The sequence below is a fragment of the Podarcis cretensis genome, assembly GCF_951804945.1.
Source record: "Podarcis cretensis genome assembly, chromosome: 1".
NCBI lineage: Eukaryota > Metazoa > Chordata > Lepidosauria > Squamata > Lacertidae > Podarcis > Podarcis cretensis.
Window position 1 is genome coordinate 28,339,379 of NC_137170.1, and position 17,033 is coordinate 28,356,411.

The 17,033-nt window shown below is 41.8% G+C and overlaps 1 protein-coding gene across 1 annotated transcript in view; it reads left to right on the top strand.

Moving 5' to 3' along the window:
• SEL1L (SEL1L adaptor subunit of SYVN1 ubiquitin ligase) overlaps positions 1-15,800 on the top strand; it is a 38,586-nt gene extending 22,786 nt beyond the window's left edge. Inside the window, exons 12-21 of the mRNA XM_079988720.1 lie at positions 141-209; positions 544-621; positions 1,422-1,484; positions 2,543-2,630; positions 4,437-4,585; positions 5,764-5,929; positions 7,435-7,509; positions 8,059-8,231; positions 8,561-8,689; positions 10,995-15,800. Coding sequence (XP_079844846.1) covers positions 141-209; positions 544-621; positions 1,422-1,484; positions 2,543-2,630; positions 4,437-4,585; positions 5,764-5,929; positions 7,435-7,509; positions 8,059-8,231; positions 8,561-8,689; positions 10,995-11,198 — 1,194 coding nt within the window. The 3' untranslated portion in view covers positions 11,199-15,800. The remainder of the gene's footprint in view (positions 1-140; positions 210-543; positions 622-1,421; positions 1,485-2,542; positions 2,631-4,436; positions 4,586-5,763; positions 5,930-7,434; positions 7,510-8,058; positions 8,232-8,560; positions 8,690-10,994) is intronic.
• Positions 15,801-17,033: the final 1,233 nt, after the last annotated feature.

Genomic DNA, 17,033 nt, shown 5'->3' on the forward strand with positions numbered 1-17,033 from the left:
CTGAGTAAGCAGTGAAGCTGGTTGTTATTGCCAAGTTTTCAAGATTGCCAGGTCAAACAACACAACAAAGAGCACATTTAACTAAGTTCTGGAATTATGTAGCAATAGTTATGGATGTTTTCTCTTATTCCATTCTCTAGCGAGCTTTTGAATACTTCAATCAAGCAGCTACTGCTGGTAACTCCCATGCTATGGCATTTTTGGGAAAGGTAAGACACACAGTACATTTGAGAAGTTATTCTGGGTTGTCACTGAAATCAACTGGCTAACTGCTTAAAAAAATAATAATCTAAAGGTGAACCTGGGTGCTTAAGATGGGCCTTTGGTCTAATTCAGCAGGGCTGCTCTTATGTTACATCCCCCCACCCCAAAAAGTTTTTCCTTTAAGTGTTTTAGGACTTTAGTTAGTTGGGCAGCAATGTTTCTGCTTTAGTTAGAGTGGAAGTTATAGTAAAGTGTACTAAGGTTTCATTATGCATGAAAGAATCTCTCAGCTCATGTCTCTTTTTCTAAATAATTTTCAGTTACATTTGTTTCTTCCAGATGTATTCAGAAGGAAGTGATATTGTACCTCAAAGCAACGAGACAGCTCTTCAGTACTTCAAGAAAGCTGCTGATATGGTATCTTTCTACTAAATGAGCATTTTAATCTTCATAGTTATCATAAAAGTACAGTGTTTGAGGTCCCAGTCAATAAAGCGCAAGACACCTTGTGCTGATGGTACATAGGCCCCCAAACTGTCTTCAGAATTATTTATAAAATCATTCTTGGATGTTGTCAGAGGCAGTTTACAGAAAAAGAAATAAAATACAAAATTGATAGTAGCAGACATATAATCAATAACCTAAGACAGAGAGCAGTTTAAAACAAATAGAACACCAACAGGGCCAGTGTCTGAAAAAAGGAAGAGTTTTTAAGGCCCATTTAAAAATCGGCAGCTCTGTAAGGAGGCAGTTGCACAATTCTGCCTGTCATCACAGAAAAGGTTCTGTTTCTTGTGCCCCAGCTTAACTGCAGGTACATGAACAAGTCCTCTGAGATAGATCTTAATGCCTGCATAAGTTTGTACAGGTGTAGGCAGTCCTTCAGATAATAAGTTCTCAAACTAGTTGGAACTTTGAAGGTCAAAATCAGCACTTTGAGATAACAGTTCATTCCTTTTCACATGCCTTCAGCCCAAGAATTATACCTTCATCACTGCCTGAAGCTATCAAGTGTCTGACATCAAATTTGTCCTAGCTTTCGGTGGAATCAAGAATTTTACAGAGCACATACGATAGGCCTAAACTTGGCATTGTGATGCTTTTTTGAAGGCCTAAAAACATGTGTTCTTTTATTCTTCGGAATGTTAGAAATACATGGTGAAGATCTAGATTCAAACTTGTAATTGCATTCCAATTTATTCCCTTTCATTTTTTAGGGCAATCCAGTAGGGCAGAGTGGCCTAGGGATGGCTTATCTGTACGGAAGAGGTGTTCCAGTGGTAAGTCTGCCTGGCACTTTAATGTGGCAGTACTAATCTTCTAGGAAAGAGCCGTTTATGTGTACAATAAGTGACTCCCTTGCCTTGAAAAATTAAAGCCGTTTGTATTTATGTAGTGCCATCACTCTGCATGGTGCTTTAGGGTGCAAGAGGGCAGGGCTTAAAGCCCATAATTTGACCCGGGAGTGAAGAATCATAGAAACATAGAGTTGGAAGAGACCACAAGGGCCATCAAGTCCAACCCCCTGCCAAGCAGGAAAGAAAGGCAGAGGTAAACAGGGAAAGAACATATATTTCAGTTATATGTAGTTGTGATTAATTACGCTTGGGCATTAGGAATATGGGATTTTGCCAAAGGCTTCATAGAAAATGTAGGTTTTGAGAATATGAGGAAGTTCTGAGAATCAAAACAATAAAGTGCAGCAAGGGAGAAAATACAGAGTTGCTTAAGAGAGCCGGGTGGGGGAGTGGGGTTGGCTGTTCTGTGTGACAGTGCTGGATAACGGAAGGTCATATTTGAGGATGTGTTGGGAACAAGAAGGAGAGAGAGGGCTGTCCCATAAATCACAAAGAATCCCATTTAATCACAAGGAAAGGGAGCTTCTGCTAGATCTGAGACCAGACAGGAAGCCCACGTAGAGTAACTTGAGATTGCCAGGGCTCAAGTTCAATATAGCTTTCCCCTTCTAGTATCAATATCTGTCTGCCATGATATATCAGTTGCCCATTATCCACACTTTCCAGAAACAGCTGAAGACATTTTTGTTCTGACCGACTTTCCAAGCTGGACAAATGGGAATTTATCACAAGTTTACACTTGTTAGGGTCTTAGTTTTGTTTTAAATGTATTTGTTGTTGCGTTTTTAACTGTTTTAATTATATTGTGCAGAAATTGCCTTGAGATGCAGGCTGAGAAGGCAATAAATAAATTAACTGTAGTAGTAATAATAATAATAATAATATAATCCAGTAATAGCTATAAAAGTGTCTGGTAAAACTTTCAAAGTGAAGTAGAACTCCAACAATCCTGATTATCAGTTGCCTTTGTCTTCTTGCAGAATTATGAGCTAGCCTTGAAGTATTTCCAGAAGGCAGCAGAACAGGGATGGGTTGATGGGCAGCTTCAGCTGGGCTCCATGTATTACAGTGAGTGACTTTACGCTTATGTTTAGTATCTACAGCTTGGAGTCTGCAGTACTATTTGGTGACCAAGAGGTGGCAGTTGCACTCAAAAAATAATAGTAATTGGTTGGGTTTTTAAGAGTAAAAATACTTGCTTTGTAATTTTTCATTTTCAATTTTGGCATAGGCCAAAACCAGTAGACATATAATGTACATAAGTACCGCCCTCCCGGCGGCATCAAATTTATTTTCCCCACTGTATTTGGTCATTTGAACAGATATCCTTCTTGTTGAAGCCATTTCAAAGAACAGACCTGAGTACTTTCTCTTTTCTGTGAACAATAGGAAAGTAAATATTATGTTACTGACCAGGACTGGGGTGTGTGTGTGTGTGTGTGTGTGTGTGTGTGTGTGTGTGTAGAGAGACATAGAAAAATACTACTGCACACAGCACGTAAAACTCTGGAATTTGTTACAATGCAATGTAGTGGTCACCACCTTAGATGGCTTTAATAAGCATTTGGACAAATTAAAAATTTAAGAAGATCGTGAATGGGGCACAGGTGGCTGTGGGATAAACCACAGAGCCTAGGGCTTGCCGATCAAAAGGTTGGCGGTTCGAATCCACGCGATGGGGTGAGCTCCCATTGCTCGGTCCCAGCTCCTGCCAACCTAGCAGTTCAAAAGCATGTCAAAGTGCAAGTAAATAAATAGGTACCACTCCAGCAGGTAGGTAAAGCGGCTTTGTCATGCTGACCACATGACTCGGAAGCTGTACGCCGGCTCCCTTGGCCAATAAAGTGAGATGAGCGCCACAACCCCAGAGTTGTCCGCGACTGGACCTAATGGTCAGGGGTCCCTTTACCTTTAAGAAGATCACGGGGGTGGGGGCAGAAAAAAGCTCAACAAATTTTTGGATGACCTCCCCCCCAAAAAAGCTCAACATTTTTTGTTGAGCTGCTGATTGTCTGGATTTTCACTTTGTGAAATATGGCAACCCTTGTTTTAGTTCTGTACAAGGCCTTGACATTTTGTGTTGTGGCAGTATAGAAATACTTTTATAAATGCATGCAATGCATAAATGCATAAAATGATGGCTGGGTATGGTCTTCAGTGCCAGAGACAGTATTCCTTGGAATACCAGTTGCTGGGGATCATGAGCAGGGATAGTCTTATCGCACTCATGTTTTGCTTGTGTGCTTCCGGTAGGTTTCTGTGGCCACTAATTCACTAGGGCTCAGGTTCTTGTTATGGGTTTATTCAAGGTTTTTTTTGCAGATTGGGACTCCTATCACACTTTGAATAAGGATTGGAGGCAGTGTATGTTGCTTATTTTAAAGATTGCAGATCTGCTTATCAAGAAGTAGGCCTTGTTGAACTTGATAGAACTCTGGCGTGAAATGTTTTTTTAGATTGGGCTGTGTGTTGGGTTATCCACCTTGGTTAATGAAGTGAAAGGCAAGATAAAACTCCTACAAAGAATCATAGACTAGTAGAGTAGGAAGGGATCTTGAACTAAAGCATCCATGGCAGATGGCCAGACAAACATTTACAGCAGTATACTATAATCAGTACAATCCTTGTAAGAAACTCACTACTTTTAATACCCAGAAGGCCTAATACTTAATGCTCTTTCAGAACTGAATGTGCTTTCCCGATAAACAGTTAATATTTACTAGTGTTGTATATTTAAAAGTTACTTTTTACACTTTACAATCATTTAGCTTTTGTACTTTTGGATTTATGGGGAGAACACTGGTAAGCCAAGTGGCATCAATTTCAATCCTTCTAGCTGCCCCTAATCCTGTATTGTCACTTCTCTCTTTACAGATGGAATTGGAGTCCAAAGAGACTATAAGCAAGCCTATAAGTATTTTAACTTGGCTTCTCAAGGAGGGCATATTCTGGCCTTCTATAACTTGGCACAAATGCATGCCACTGGCACTGGTGTCATGCGCTCCTGTCATACTGCTGTGGAGGTAAGCATTAACTCCCTTCCTTTGCAGACTTACAGGCAAGGCCTTAGCAAAGTCATTGGAGGTACAATCAAGCAGCCGTCTTTGCTCATGGGGTTGAATTTGCTTTAAGTGTTCTGACTGCTCTGGGTGGGATTCAGCTAATGAGTTCCATCAGCAGAAGCCCACATGAGGACTTCCACTTGCACGGCGGGGCTTCTCTCCCCACATGCCCTCTGAAATTGTCTCTGAGAACTTCCAGAACAGCATCCGGAGGATGGAAAGAGGGAGATGTTGCATTTGGCAGGTTGCAATGCTTGTGCTGATGGAGCAATCCACATAGAGGGATGTTGAATTCCTCCCTCTTTGTTAGATCTGTACTCTTTTCAGTGCATGCTAAAAATAATTTTATTTATATAGTCTACCCATATCCATACAATGTTGATATGTGTTTTAACCTGTTTTTAGTTTATTGCTAATTTAAATTATTTGAATGTACAGTAACTGTTTTACCAATAATTTTATGGGTTTTTCCCCTCTTTGAGGGGTTTTTCACAATTAAGTGGTGTCTAAGTTTTATTTCAGTTATGCTTTTATAAGGATTTATAAAAATTATTTTTAGCAGATTGCTGGTCTTTGAAGAATAAAGTCTATTCTTCATCTTAGTTGTACAAGGTTGTCCTTAAATTTCAGTCCACTTTAAAAACATGAACACTTTCTGAGTTAAACACTTTCCACTTGAATTTAATATAACTTAAGATGAACACTTCTAAGTCAATAACTTGAGAGCAACAAAATATGGTTATATAAATCTGAAGTCTTTAAAGCTGGGATGGGGAATTTGTTACCTTCCAGATGCTGTTGGACACCAATTTCCATCAGTCCCAGCCAACATGCCCAATGGTCAGGGAAGATGGAATTTGTCATCCAACAACATCTGGAAGGCTGCATGTTCCCCATCCCTGCTTTAAAGTAAACTTGGCAGATAATTTGTGCAACAGGTGAATTCCTGAATGAATTTTTATGTAGTGTTTGTCACTCATTTCCCTGCTGAATGGCTGTGCACCCTGATCCTTTTATGCCTTGATGCATTCTGAATCTCACAAATGAAGGGTCTGCAGGAATACCTGTTTGTGTCTCCTCAATGTATTCTAAGTGGTTAGCTTAAAAAGTTACAGCTGTATTGTGTGTGTTCTCTGCAGCTGTTTAAGAACGTGTGTGAACGAGGCCGTTGGTCTGAGAAGCTTATGACTGCCTACAACAGCTATAAAGATGGCGATACGAATTCTGCTGTTGTTCAATATCTGCTGTTGGCGGAACAAGGCTATGAGGTTGCACAAAGCAATGCTGCCTTCATTCTTGATCAAAGTAAGGGATTGGACTACATCTTGTATACATTACTGGCTTGGTGCTGATTAGCTATGCCGTGATTTTTAGCACCGAAGGTCGCTTCATATGTAATGATACACTTCTGGGGTTAGAAATAACCAACCTGAAACAGCCAGCTTCTTGACAAATCATGAGTTATAACTTAAACAGAATAATATATATATGTTCCATTATGAATAAAATCATAGAATGCTATAATAAAAGTGTCCCTTCATTTCCCCCAAATGCCTGTCCAAACTGAGACCTTGCACTCAGTGGAGGTTGGTCCATTAGTGCAAATGGGACGCTGCTCCACTAAGCTCAGCCAACTTCCCACCTGCTTGCCTTCTTCCTTACATCCCATCCAGGGAGCGTCCTTCTCCTTAATCTCAGTGAGGATGGGGACAAACCTAGAATGAGTTAACTCTGCCTGCCTTTGACCTTCCACCTACTGTTGGCCCCTCTCTGCCTTCCCCCCTACTAGTTTCATTGGGCACCAACCATTGGGCTTGCGCTTCTTCAGAGATGTCCAGGAAATCAATATTTTGCATGTGAAGCAGTCACAATGCACAGATTTCACATGCTCTTGCTTGTTGAAACTTAATGAACGGGTGCAATTGAAAAGACGATCTGTGTTAATCTTGGGCAACGTAGTGGGATTGTTGGGCTTTTTAGGTAATCGCTACGTACGTAACTGTTTAAATTGACCCATTATCATGCCACTCTTAAGCAAGCTTCCTATTGAAAACTAGTATAGGCACCGTGTGTGTTCCGTCACCATGGCATTCTATCCCAGTGTTTTTGCGGCTCTAAATTCAAAGTAAACCACAGGCCAAAATATCAGTTATGGAGAGAATTCTTCTCCCACTGGACCAGCATTGCAGTTTTGGGAGGAGGGGAAGAAACAGGATTATAATATATAATATATAATTTTTAGAATAGAACCAGGGCCTGCTGTTTTTCAGCATTTTTCAGGTCAGTAAGGAAACACTGGGAAGCCTCCTCTCCAACCAGGGAGGGTAGGTGTTCTTGCTGCCTTTGGATATTTGAGGGTTTTCAAGCCTTGCTCTTACGGGATTGCTTCCAAAGAGAAGATTTCATGAGCAGAAACATTTGTTTTATTTTAAAATATGTTTTTCCCCAGGCTGTTAGATGCAGGATGGCATCTTGCACAGGGAACACAGGGGCAGAAAATCAGTCCCATGAAGGAAAGTGTAAAACACAAACCCACCATCTATGCTTGCTGGTGTGTGGGGGCCTAGTGTAAGCTCCTGATTTTGGTAGGTTCTTGTCACCAACCACTGTGAGGGTCTGGCAGACTAGATGCAGGCAAGGGGTGGTGACTGTGTGATGTGAATGACAGAAATCATTTGGTTAACTTTGTGCAACAGAACTAGGAGGCTGTGCCCACCCCTACTCACCTGAATCATGTGGGTACTTAATCCTTTGGAAATTAAATATGACTTGTGTGTTTAATTCTCCCAACATTTATTCTAATTCCTCAGAAGAGGCCAGCATAATAGAAGAGAATGAGACTTATCCCAGAGCCTTACTGCACTGGAATAGAGCAGCCTCCCAAGGTGAGTCATAGCTCAAATTCTCTGGTTCCTTGGCCATAGCACACACGAGGAGTCCTTGTGGCAGTTTCCTGATCAGACTGGTATTGCTGCTGTGTCTGTTCAGTAGCTGGAAGCAGATCGTGAATAGGTTAAAGTCTTGCTTTGTGCCACCTGAATCCTCTCTTCCCTGCAGCCACATTTCTCTGACTATTGCAAAATACATTCAGATCTAAGAAATCTTGCATATTACAGAGCTGAACTGATACTGGGTCTGCTTTTGCCATGTCATCGCACTTGGCTCATTGCGCAGTAGCTGCTGTAATCACCTAGATCCCAAACTTAGTCATTTCCGTATTCTCAGGGTGCATTTGCAGAACGGGGCACGCGTGTTCAGCTAAATACTGCAGAATCAAATTCTGTCCATAGTGCCAGAAAATCTTGTGGTGAAATGAAATTCCCTCTACAATTGGTTATTGGTCTGGGACAGAAACCTACAAACCCTGGCTAACTGAAAGAAATGTGCCATAAAGCTCAATCTTCTCTTCATCGTGGTTGTTCTTTTGCTGATAGGTTACACTGTTGCTCGACTGAAACTTGGCGATTACCATTTCTATGGCTTTGGAACTGAAGTTGATTACGAAACAGCATTTATTCACTACCGCCTGGCAACGGAGCAGCAGCACAGTGCCCAAGCTATGTTCAACCTGGGCTATATGCATGAGAAAGGACTTGGTATCAAGCAGGTGAGCCACCTTGGGAGACATGGTCATTGTGAAATTTGTTGCAGCAAAATTTCCAGTATGGTCAGTTGTAAGAATCTCTTGCCATCTACTGTAGGCATTTGTACATAATGCACTGGGTGGCAGGTAGGGAGGGAAGGAGTTTTCAATCTGACTAAATGGAGACAAGGTCACCATTAATGAAAGTGCCTTGCATATTTATTATGCAATATATTGGGGTGGGGGTGGGGGGAATATCAGCTTGCTGCTGTTATTTAGAAGTCAGCACCAACAAGTTCTAGTTAATTGCTTTTGTCGTTCACGAATATATTTTAATTGTATGTATTTTGTAGGATATTCACCTCGCAAAACGCTTCTATGACATGGCAGCTGATGCCAGTCCAGATGCTCAAGTTCCAGTCTTCCTTGCACTCTGCAAACTAGGAATCATTTATGCCTTCCAGTATGTACAAGAAACCAATGTAAGTAATGCAGAGCTTTTATAGGAAAAGAATGATACTGAAGGTACTTGGATGGTGGTGCATTCCTGGTCATAAGTACCTCTCTTCCCCTTCTTCTGTGTGACTGGCTTGAAGTATAGATTTGTAATTGGAAACAGCTTTAAGGTGCAGGAACACTTGCCTGTAGATAGAACAGTTTCTGGCAATGTGAAGTTTTCAGGTTGGAGGTTAATGTTTGTCCTTGGCTTCTGTCCCATAGCGAAGTAGACTATACCCAAAATTGAGGGACGTGGGTGGTACTGTGGTCTAAACCACTGAACCTCTTGGGCTAGCTGATCAGAAGGTCAGCGGTTCGAATCTCCATGATGGGGTGAGCTCCTGTTGCTCTGTCCCAGCTCCTGCCAACCTGTTGTTGTTGTTTAGTTGTTTAGTCGTGTCCGACTCTTCGTGACCCCATGGACCAGAGCACGCCAGGCACTTCTGTCTTCCACTGCCTCCCGCAGTTTGGTCAAACTCATGCTGGTAGCTTTGAAAACACTGTCCAACCATCTCGTCCTCTGTCGTCCCCTTCTCCTTGTGCCCTCCATCTTTCCCAACATCAGGGTCTTTCCCAGGGAGTCTTCTCTTCTCATGAGGTGGCCAAAGTATTGGAGTCCCAGCTTCAGGATTTGTCCTTCTAGTGAGCACTCAGGGCTGATTTCCTTAAGAAAGAATAGGTTTGATCCTTAAGAATGGAGCCTGCCAACCTATCACCAGATAAATAGGTACCGCTGCGGTGGGAATGTAAACGGTGTTTCTGTGCGCTCTGCTTTCCATCACAGTGTTCTGTTGCTCTGGAAGCGGATTAGTCATGCTGGCCACTTGACCCATAAAGCTATCTGTGAACAAACAGCAACTCCCTCGGCCTGAAAACGAGATGAGCGCTGCAACCCCATAGTCACCTTCAGCTAGATTTGACCGTCTGGGGGTCCTTTACCTTTTACCTTTTTTTACCCAAAATTGACCCACTGCCCCTGTTGCAGTGCCTGACATCCTGGTGTTACCCTGGTTGACTGAGTTCTTAGGTAGTAATCCAGACTGTTCATGTTTTCACAAGACCCTTATTCATCATTATACTGGAGAGTCTTTTGAAATCTGCAGGAGTAGCCAACATGGTGCTGTTAGAAAACCCACAAGTGAAGCATGAAGGCAGTTTCCATCCCATGCTGTCCCTTCCCCCACAGCATCCAGAACTGGTATTCATTGTCATAACTCCTCTGACAAGGGAGACTCCATTTAGCCATCATTACTAATATCCAGCTATCTATGGGGTCTTTAGGCTGTAAAACCATCAAGCTGGGTGTAGGGAGAAAGAGTCTAAACCTGTGCAGGTCAGGGTTATGACTCCTTTTTCTTGTTCATTTCAACTGGTAGTACTCCCATTGGATAGGGACTCTTAACTTGGCCTGTTTTCAGGAAAGCCCTGGGGCACTTCATTTTTACCCCTTAGAAATGGGCCTTCATATTTCTCTTGCACTCTGCTACAGTCAGCTGGGGTTTAATCATGAAGCAGTAAGCTGCAGGAATGCCAAGCTGAAGCTGTGCACTCATCCCACCACCTTTCAGACTGATCACTTTATATTCCTGTTGAGGAAGAGTGGGAGAGAAGTGTTCCCATGGGTGTTGCAGAGCTGTAGGTGGTGGTAGCCAGTGGGCAGGTATAAAATTTAACTCGAGTTAAAAATAAAACTTGCAGCACATGTAATACATGGGAGGTGAAATACACTAAACAGCTTTCCAGGGTCCTTGAAGAAAGAACATAACCTGGTTGCAAGGTTGCCACAGATAAGTTGTCCATCAAAAAGGCAAGGTTTGACACTCAGTAACATTCTTGTTCAGGGATGCGGGTGGCGCTGTGGTTTAAACCACTGTGCCACTTGGACTTGCCGATCGGAAGGTTGGCGGTTCGAGGCCCCACGATGGGGTGAGCTCCCGTTGCTCGGTCCCAGCTCCTGCCAACCTAGCAGTTCAAAAGCACACAGTGCAAGTAGATAAATAGGGAAGGTAAACAGCGTTTCTGTGTGCTGCTCTGGCTTCGCCAGAAGTGGCTTAGTCATGCTGGCCACATGACCCGGAAAACTGTCTGTGGACAGACGCCAGCTCCCTTGGCCTGTAGAGCGAGATGAGCGCCGCAATCCTAGAGTTGTTTGTGAGCAGATTTAACTGTCAGGAGTACCTTTACCTTTATCTTTTAGCATTCTTGTTCACATAAGGGGCAGGAAGCTATTGAAATTGTGGACAGCAGCTGAGGACTGAATGCCTCTCGCTTTGTCTGTTTTTTGTTTAGATCAAAGAAGTGTTCTCACACCTTGACATGGACCAGCTCTTGGGACCTGAGTGGGACCTTTACCTCATGACCATCATTGCTTTACTCTTGGGCACAGTCATTGCTTACAGGCAGAGGCAGCACCAGGCAATTCCCAGGCCGGCAGGGCCCCGGCCAGCTGTGCCTCTCCAGGATCCTCCCCCAGAGCATCAGCCACCGCAATAGCAGGAGCCTCAGCAAAGTGAACTGGATTTTCCAGCCGGGACTGTTTTGCGTGGTTTTAGGACACCCCATGAATGGGCCACATCTGCAAGGGAGGTGCAAAAGAGTGTTGCGTTCCGAAAGTCGCTTAAGACTCTTACCTTTCTTTTTTCAGGGATATGTATGTTTTCTCAATGCGGAGTTGAATGTTATTTCAGTGCCAGTGGAATAACGAAACAGCTTTTGTGAAACATGAGTGTGTTACTTCAGAAGTGATGCCTGCTGTACCAGATTGTTCAGTGCCCTTTTTCAGTTGTGTCTCAATAGTTCAGGTGATGATTGTGGTGGAGGTTGGCCTACACAGTAAGGAAACTTATAGTCGAGTCTTTGTTCCAGAAAGTCAAGCCTCTGCTTTTCTTCTAAGTAAAAAAAAGGCCATGTGAGTATGTTTGCAATTGTGATAAACTTGATTTATTTTTCTGGTTCTCTTCCCAATTCTTTCGATACCATCTTAATCCCTTAATAGTATTTCCCACCCTTGAGTGTCTGTGGGTGCTTTCATTTGGATATATCAGTCCATAAGAAGCAGATAAAAAGACTACCAGTAAATATGAATATACTTATTCTCAGTGATCTGTACTTACCCCTCCCCACTTGGGCAAATTCTTCCTAGCAGCAGTGGATGAAGTATGATTGCACTTATAAAATGACAAATAATTTAACGAACAAGTCCTCTGCAACGTGTGCAGAATTCTGATTTTTTTGAATTATGTACACTTCAAGAGCCTGTCTGAGACGTGTAAGGATTCCACCCCCACCCAAGCTCACTCAGCCTCTTTTCTTTTCTTTTCTTTTCTTTTCTTTTCTTTTCTTTTCTTTTCTTGTTCCACAAATATGCCAAGATTAGCCGAACAGTGGGCTGGAGAAAAAGCCAGTGCTTTGTTAAGCTCGGAAGGCATCTTTATGGCAGTCTTTCTTTTCTGTTGCTTTTCCAGTCCATCATAATTCAGGTCTAATGAGCCGGCTTTGTCTTAACCTGATATTGCAAATTCTATTCAAGCATTCGGTTCTAAATGCATGAAGGGCCCCTGCAGGAATGTATGGCACTAGCCCTGGCCCCATGGCAACACAGGCATTTGCAGCATTCCACAGCTCATGTGTGATCATCTCTTCGACGCACATAGGATTTCATCCTCGGAGGCGGGAATCCAATCTTGTCCCTGTGTTGGAAAACCTGTGCACATAGAAAGCAGCCCCCTTCAGACTGAGCTGAAAATGGCAAGACAACGCTGGCATACATTGTGTGAAGAGGGCATTCCCACAGGTTTCAAATGCCCAAACAGGATGATTGCAGTAGGTGTAGGAGACTGTGCAACTTTGGGTTATTAATGTAACCTCAATCTAACATATCTAAAAATTGGTTACTACCATTTCTGTTGCATTAGCTATCGTGAGATGCAAAGCACTCAATTAGCATATAGTAGTCGACTCTAAATGTATCAGTTAATAACACCCACACCATTTATACCAGTTTGGCTCCAGCACACATTATTTTTAAGCTCCTTAGAGAGTAGGAATATGTTTCAGGGGTGAGAGGATTCCCAGACTCTGATGTCATATAAGAGCTGTTGTAGTACGAAAACAAATCTCAACATGTTTTTCTTTGGCCTCAAATCAAACAACATGTTCCTGGCTATAAGGCAACTATGGACACTTGCTGTTTAACCCATTGCTCTTTTAGTAAGTCACTACATGAAGCAAAGATGCAAGGATAATTTTCTGGCTGAATGGATGCACAGAAACATGTTCCTTTTTTAACTACTACAGGTGTCTGTTTCTAGAGCATCATTATATAAGCTGTTGGTACCATTGAAAACAATGTGGTATTTAAATGTTGTTTAGAGTCTGGACTGCGCACGTTGCATGCTTCTCAAAAGCACTTTATCTTGCCTTGTTCAAATGCCAACAGTCTTCGTTAGTAAGCAAGTAGACAAGCCTAGTTGGAGTAGCAAGGGCTTCCATTAAAAGAGAGACACCGTATGGCTCTGAAATGTTAGAATATTATTGAGCAAGATTTTCTTCCATTAACATGTCTTGGAATCTGTGAGAAGAGCTTCTAGAAGCTGGGTGTTGTGCGGCTTAACAGTATTATGAGGTTGGACAACTTAGTAGGTGGTCCGAAAGCTTTTTTTTTCTTTTCCAAAATGTGCACATCAGATAGACAAGGTGCAAACGAAAACTAAAACCTTACCATAATTTGGGTCCTACATACAGGCTACAGTTCAAAGGAACAACAGGGTTGTGGGGGGGGGGGTATTCCTTTGGCATTTCAGTAGCTTTCACAGCCCTGGAGGCAAGCCACAGCTTTAGCAAACTGCTTGTCTCTTCGGAAGGGGGAGCTGTAACTGAAAATGTTCAAGGCTCCAGTTGCAAGTGATGGTCTCTCTATTCGTGCATTTGTTAATTGCTACAGGGTAAAATCCAGAAAAGTGTGCTTGATTTCAAACGAGACTAAATTGTGATACAGTTGTTTCCTACGTTAAAATCAATACTTTCTTTGGAATGAACAGCTTAGTAACTGCATAATTCTTCAAAATAACCAAAATTTCCAAAATATTCCCCTCCGCTATCTCATTTTATTGCTTCTGTGGAGCTTTTTAAAGAATTGCTAATTGTACCACTTTAAATTTGTTTTGATTCACTTGAAGAACATAATAGTTGACTAACTCTTTAATTTCCACTTGATGTAGCAACTATAGCCTTCATAACCACATCCATACTAAAGCTAAACCTTGAGATAAGCAAAACACATGATCTCCCCTTTTGAATTATTTTCCTCCTTTAAAATGCAAGATAAGTAATAAGCGTGTTTCCCTTATGGATTTTGCCATTGCTGAAGCTATTTAAATAGCATCCATTTAGATTTGATGTAGCTGATAGCAGGTTACATGGGGGAACCATCAAGCAAACTCAGGGATTTAAGAAAAGATCAGTAGGTCTAGGTTATCCATATATAGTATCTTTGAACATCCTCTTGTTTTGATCTAACCTTTTAATTTTCCTTTTAAATTCAGACTAGCATCTATCAATATAAAATTGCTTGCATTCAGTTGGTGCTAGTAAAGCAGGCTTTGCCTTTTAAACTTTTTGTCATGGGGTGTGATTTTAGAGAGCATCCTCTTGCTATTTAGAGGGGCAGATGGATTTAAATTATCTAAGCTAAATGGAATTGCTTGACATGGATCAAATTGTTGAATTCAAATTGTGATTCTTTTATCCAAGATAGATCAGAACATAAATGGACTTGGCTAAGGATCTGCTAAAACTTATGTCTTTCTAATCCATCTCTTTTCTGAAAATTGTCACTGTACCAGATGTTGTGAACGTGAACAGCAGCATGTTTCAGAGACTATAATTATATATCATTGGAATTTTGCTTCCCTGGATGTAATTAGTGCTATCCATATGTATGAGAAATTTCTCCTTTCACACGTTAAGTGACAGTGTTTGAGTGAAGGGTTTACTCGAGTCTTAAATCACTAAACCAGGAATAAACAGCATATTTGAAGTAGCAATGGATGTCCCACCACAAATCTGTCTTGGGTTAGCTGAGCTCTGCCTTTCTCTTCATGGTAGCTGTCACAGATGCTTCTTAATCGGCTTTTCCATAATGTGGCTGTATGTGTGAAAATACTTCACTCTGTGATTGACATCCTTGGGGAAATAAAGTGGGGGAAGCTTGCCTTCTAATATTTTAACTACTTACTGGGGGATGAGAAAAATTGAAAGAGAGTTGTTTCCCCACTATGTTTTAACAAACCAGACAATACAGAGCACCCAGTCCATCATCTCAAGGTAGCCATCACTGTTGAGCCCAGTTCGGGTTTTCTTTGACACAAGGTATTTTAAACAAGCCCTTGCTTAAACCAACAAATAAGAAGTTAGTTGTGACTGATCATTACACACGAGGCTGGGTGGTATGTATAAACCAAGGCAGTTGTGCTTGCACACAAAGCACCAGCACACCAGTGTCATGTACCCCTAGGCCACACATCCCTGGTGCAACTGACTGGTTCCACTGATTTAAGTGAAACTTAAGTTACAATCCTATGCACGCTTGCCTAAGAATACGCCCTGTTGAACCGAATGAACTTAATTCCAAGTAAATAAGCATAGGATCAGGCTGAAAGTCCAACATAAGATGGATTGGGGCCAACAGCTTGCACCCTGTTAATTTGCTGTTTCTAAAACCCACACACCCCAGTTATAAGAACGGAAGCTTACTTTAGCAATTCTTTAATATTTTAAACAGCACTACAAACAGGTTACTTTCCACTGTTTTTCCTTTTTCTTTTTTGAAGCGTTGGCATGATTTGAGAGCTGCAACTGAATGCATACAGTTGGAGAAGGCTAGTGAGAAGAGTCCTTTTGTCTCACGCTGGCCTAAATCACAAAGTGAATAAAGGGTTTTGTAAATTTTCTTTTGTATTTAAGATGATGCAGTATAAAGGCTGGAAAAGTGTAATATAACTGTAAACACATCCTGTTAATAGAAAGATGTACAGATTCATTTTGTACTATATCTTGTTGAATAAAGATGCCACTTTTGTGATTGGCCTGTAATGATGTAAGAGAAGTTGTGTTTCCTTTTTACGTTTAAAAAGAACTGGCAGTTCTGACAAAAACTATGACCCACGCAGCTGAACGAGAAATCCCCACCCCCTTTTTTTCCAATTGAACAGATACACTTAGTGCCTAACAATACAATAAAATTTTTGCCTACTTGGCAGTAAATGCTGATTTCAAGTAAATATGCATAGGATTGCAACCTTAGGGTACAATACTATGCTCGCATACCAGGGAGTAAGTCTCACAGAGCTCAGTGGGGCTTTATGTATGCCTAAACTTGCATAGGACTGCAGTGTTACCGTCTGAGTCAACTTTTCCACCTTGGGAGGACTGAAACGCCTATGTATTGCTTCCCTGTTTCACCTACCTCTTCTTCTTCCCTCCTCTTGTTGCTTCCCCTGTGTTGAATGTTAGATTGTGACTTTTGTGAGCTTTTATTTTTTGAGGCAGGGTGCCTGCCTTATATTCTGCAAAGCAGCAGGTGCACTGTGAGGAAGAGAAGTTGTGAAGAGTGCTTTTTTTGCATGTAAAGAGAGCACAGGAAGAGAAGAGTCAGGAGCGCTGTCACATTATCATAGTAATGTGCAGAAGAACGGGAATATGTCCTCCACCTACTGTCCATGACCTGCACATATGCAGCTATGCATCAACAGAATATATTCCTCGTATGCACACAGTTGATGAATGGGTGTGGCAGAAGGAATATGACCGTGTGCATGGAGATGGGGCCAAGATTGGGAGAAACATCACCACACACACTTCTATATGCATCTCTCTGTACATGTTGCTGTTCATCTGCCAATCACCATGAGAACTAGATGCCATGATTCAATACCTATTACAATCTCCCCACCCCCACTCCCACCCAATAAAATAAGCACTGTTGTATAGCCTTGTTTGTACCTTTAGAATTACATTGCAGAAAGGGGTTTTGTTAAATCTTGCCAGAAAGAATGTAATATGATTCCTGCAAATGCCTAGAATATTTAGGATTGGCTTTGAGAGGGAGTAGGATAGCAGTCAAGCACAGGAGCAAATCACCTGTGAATTCACTGAGCTCAGGTAAGCCACTGTCTCAGTCTCCATCACCTCCAATCTGGAATACTGTAATGTAATGACTTACCTTACAAAGTTGAAAGAGCTATAAAGGTGATGTACGTGAAACTGTCTGAGCACAGGAAAATTGCTATTACAAGTGCTCTATTATTATATAAAAGCTGTGTGACTGTT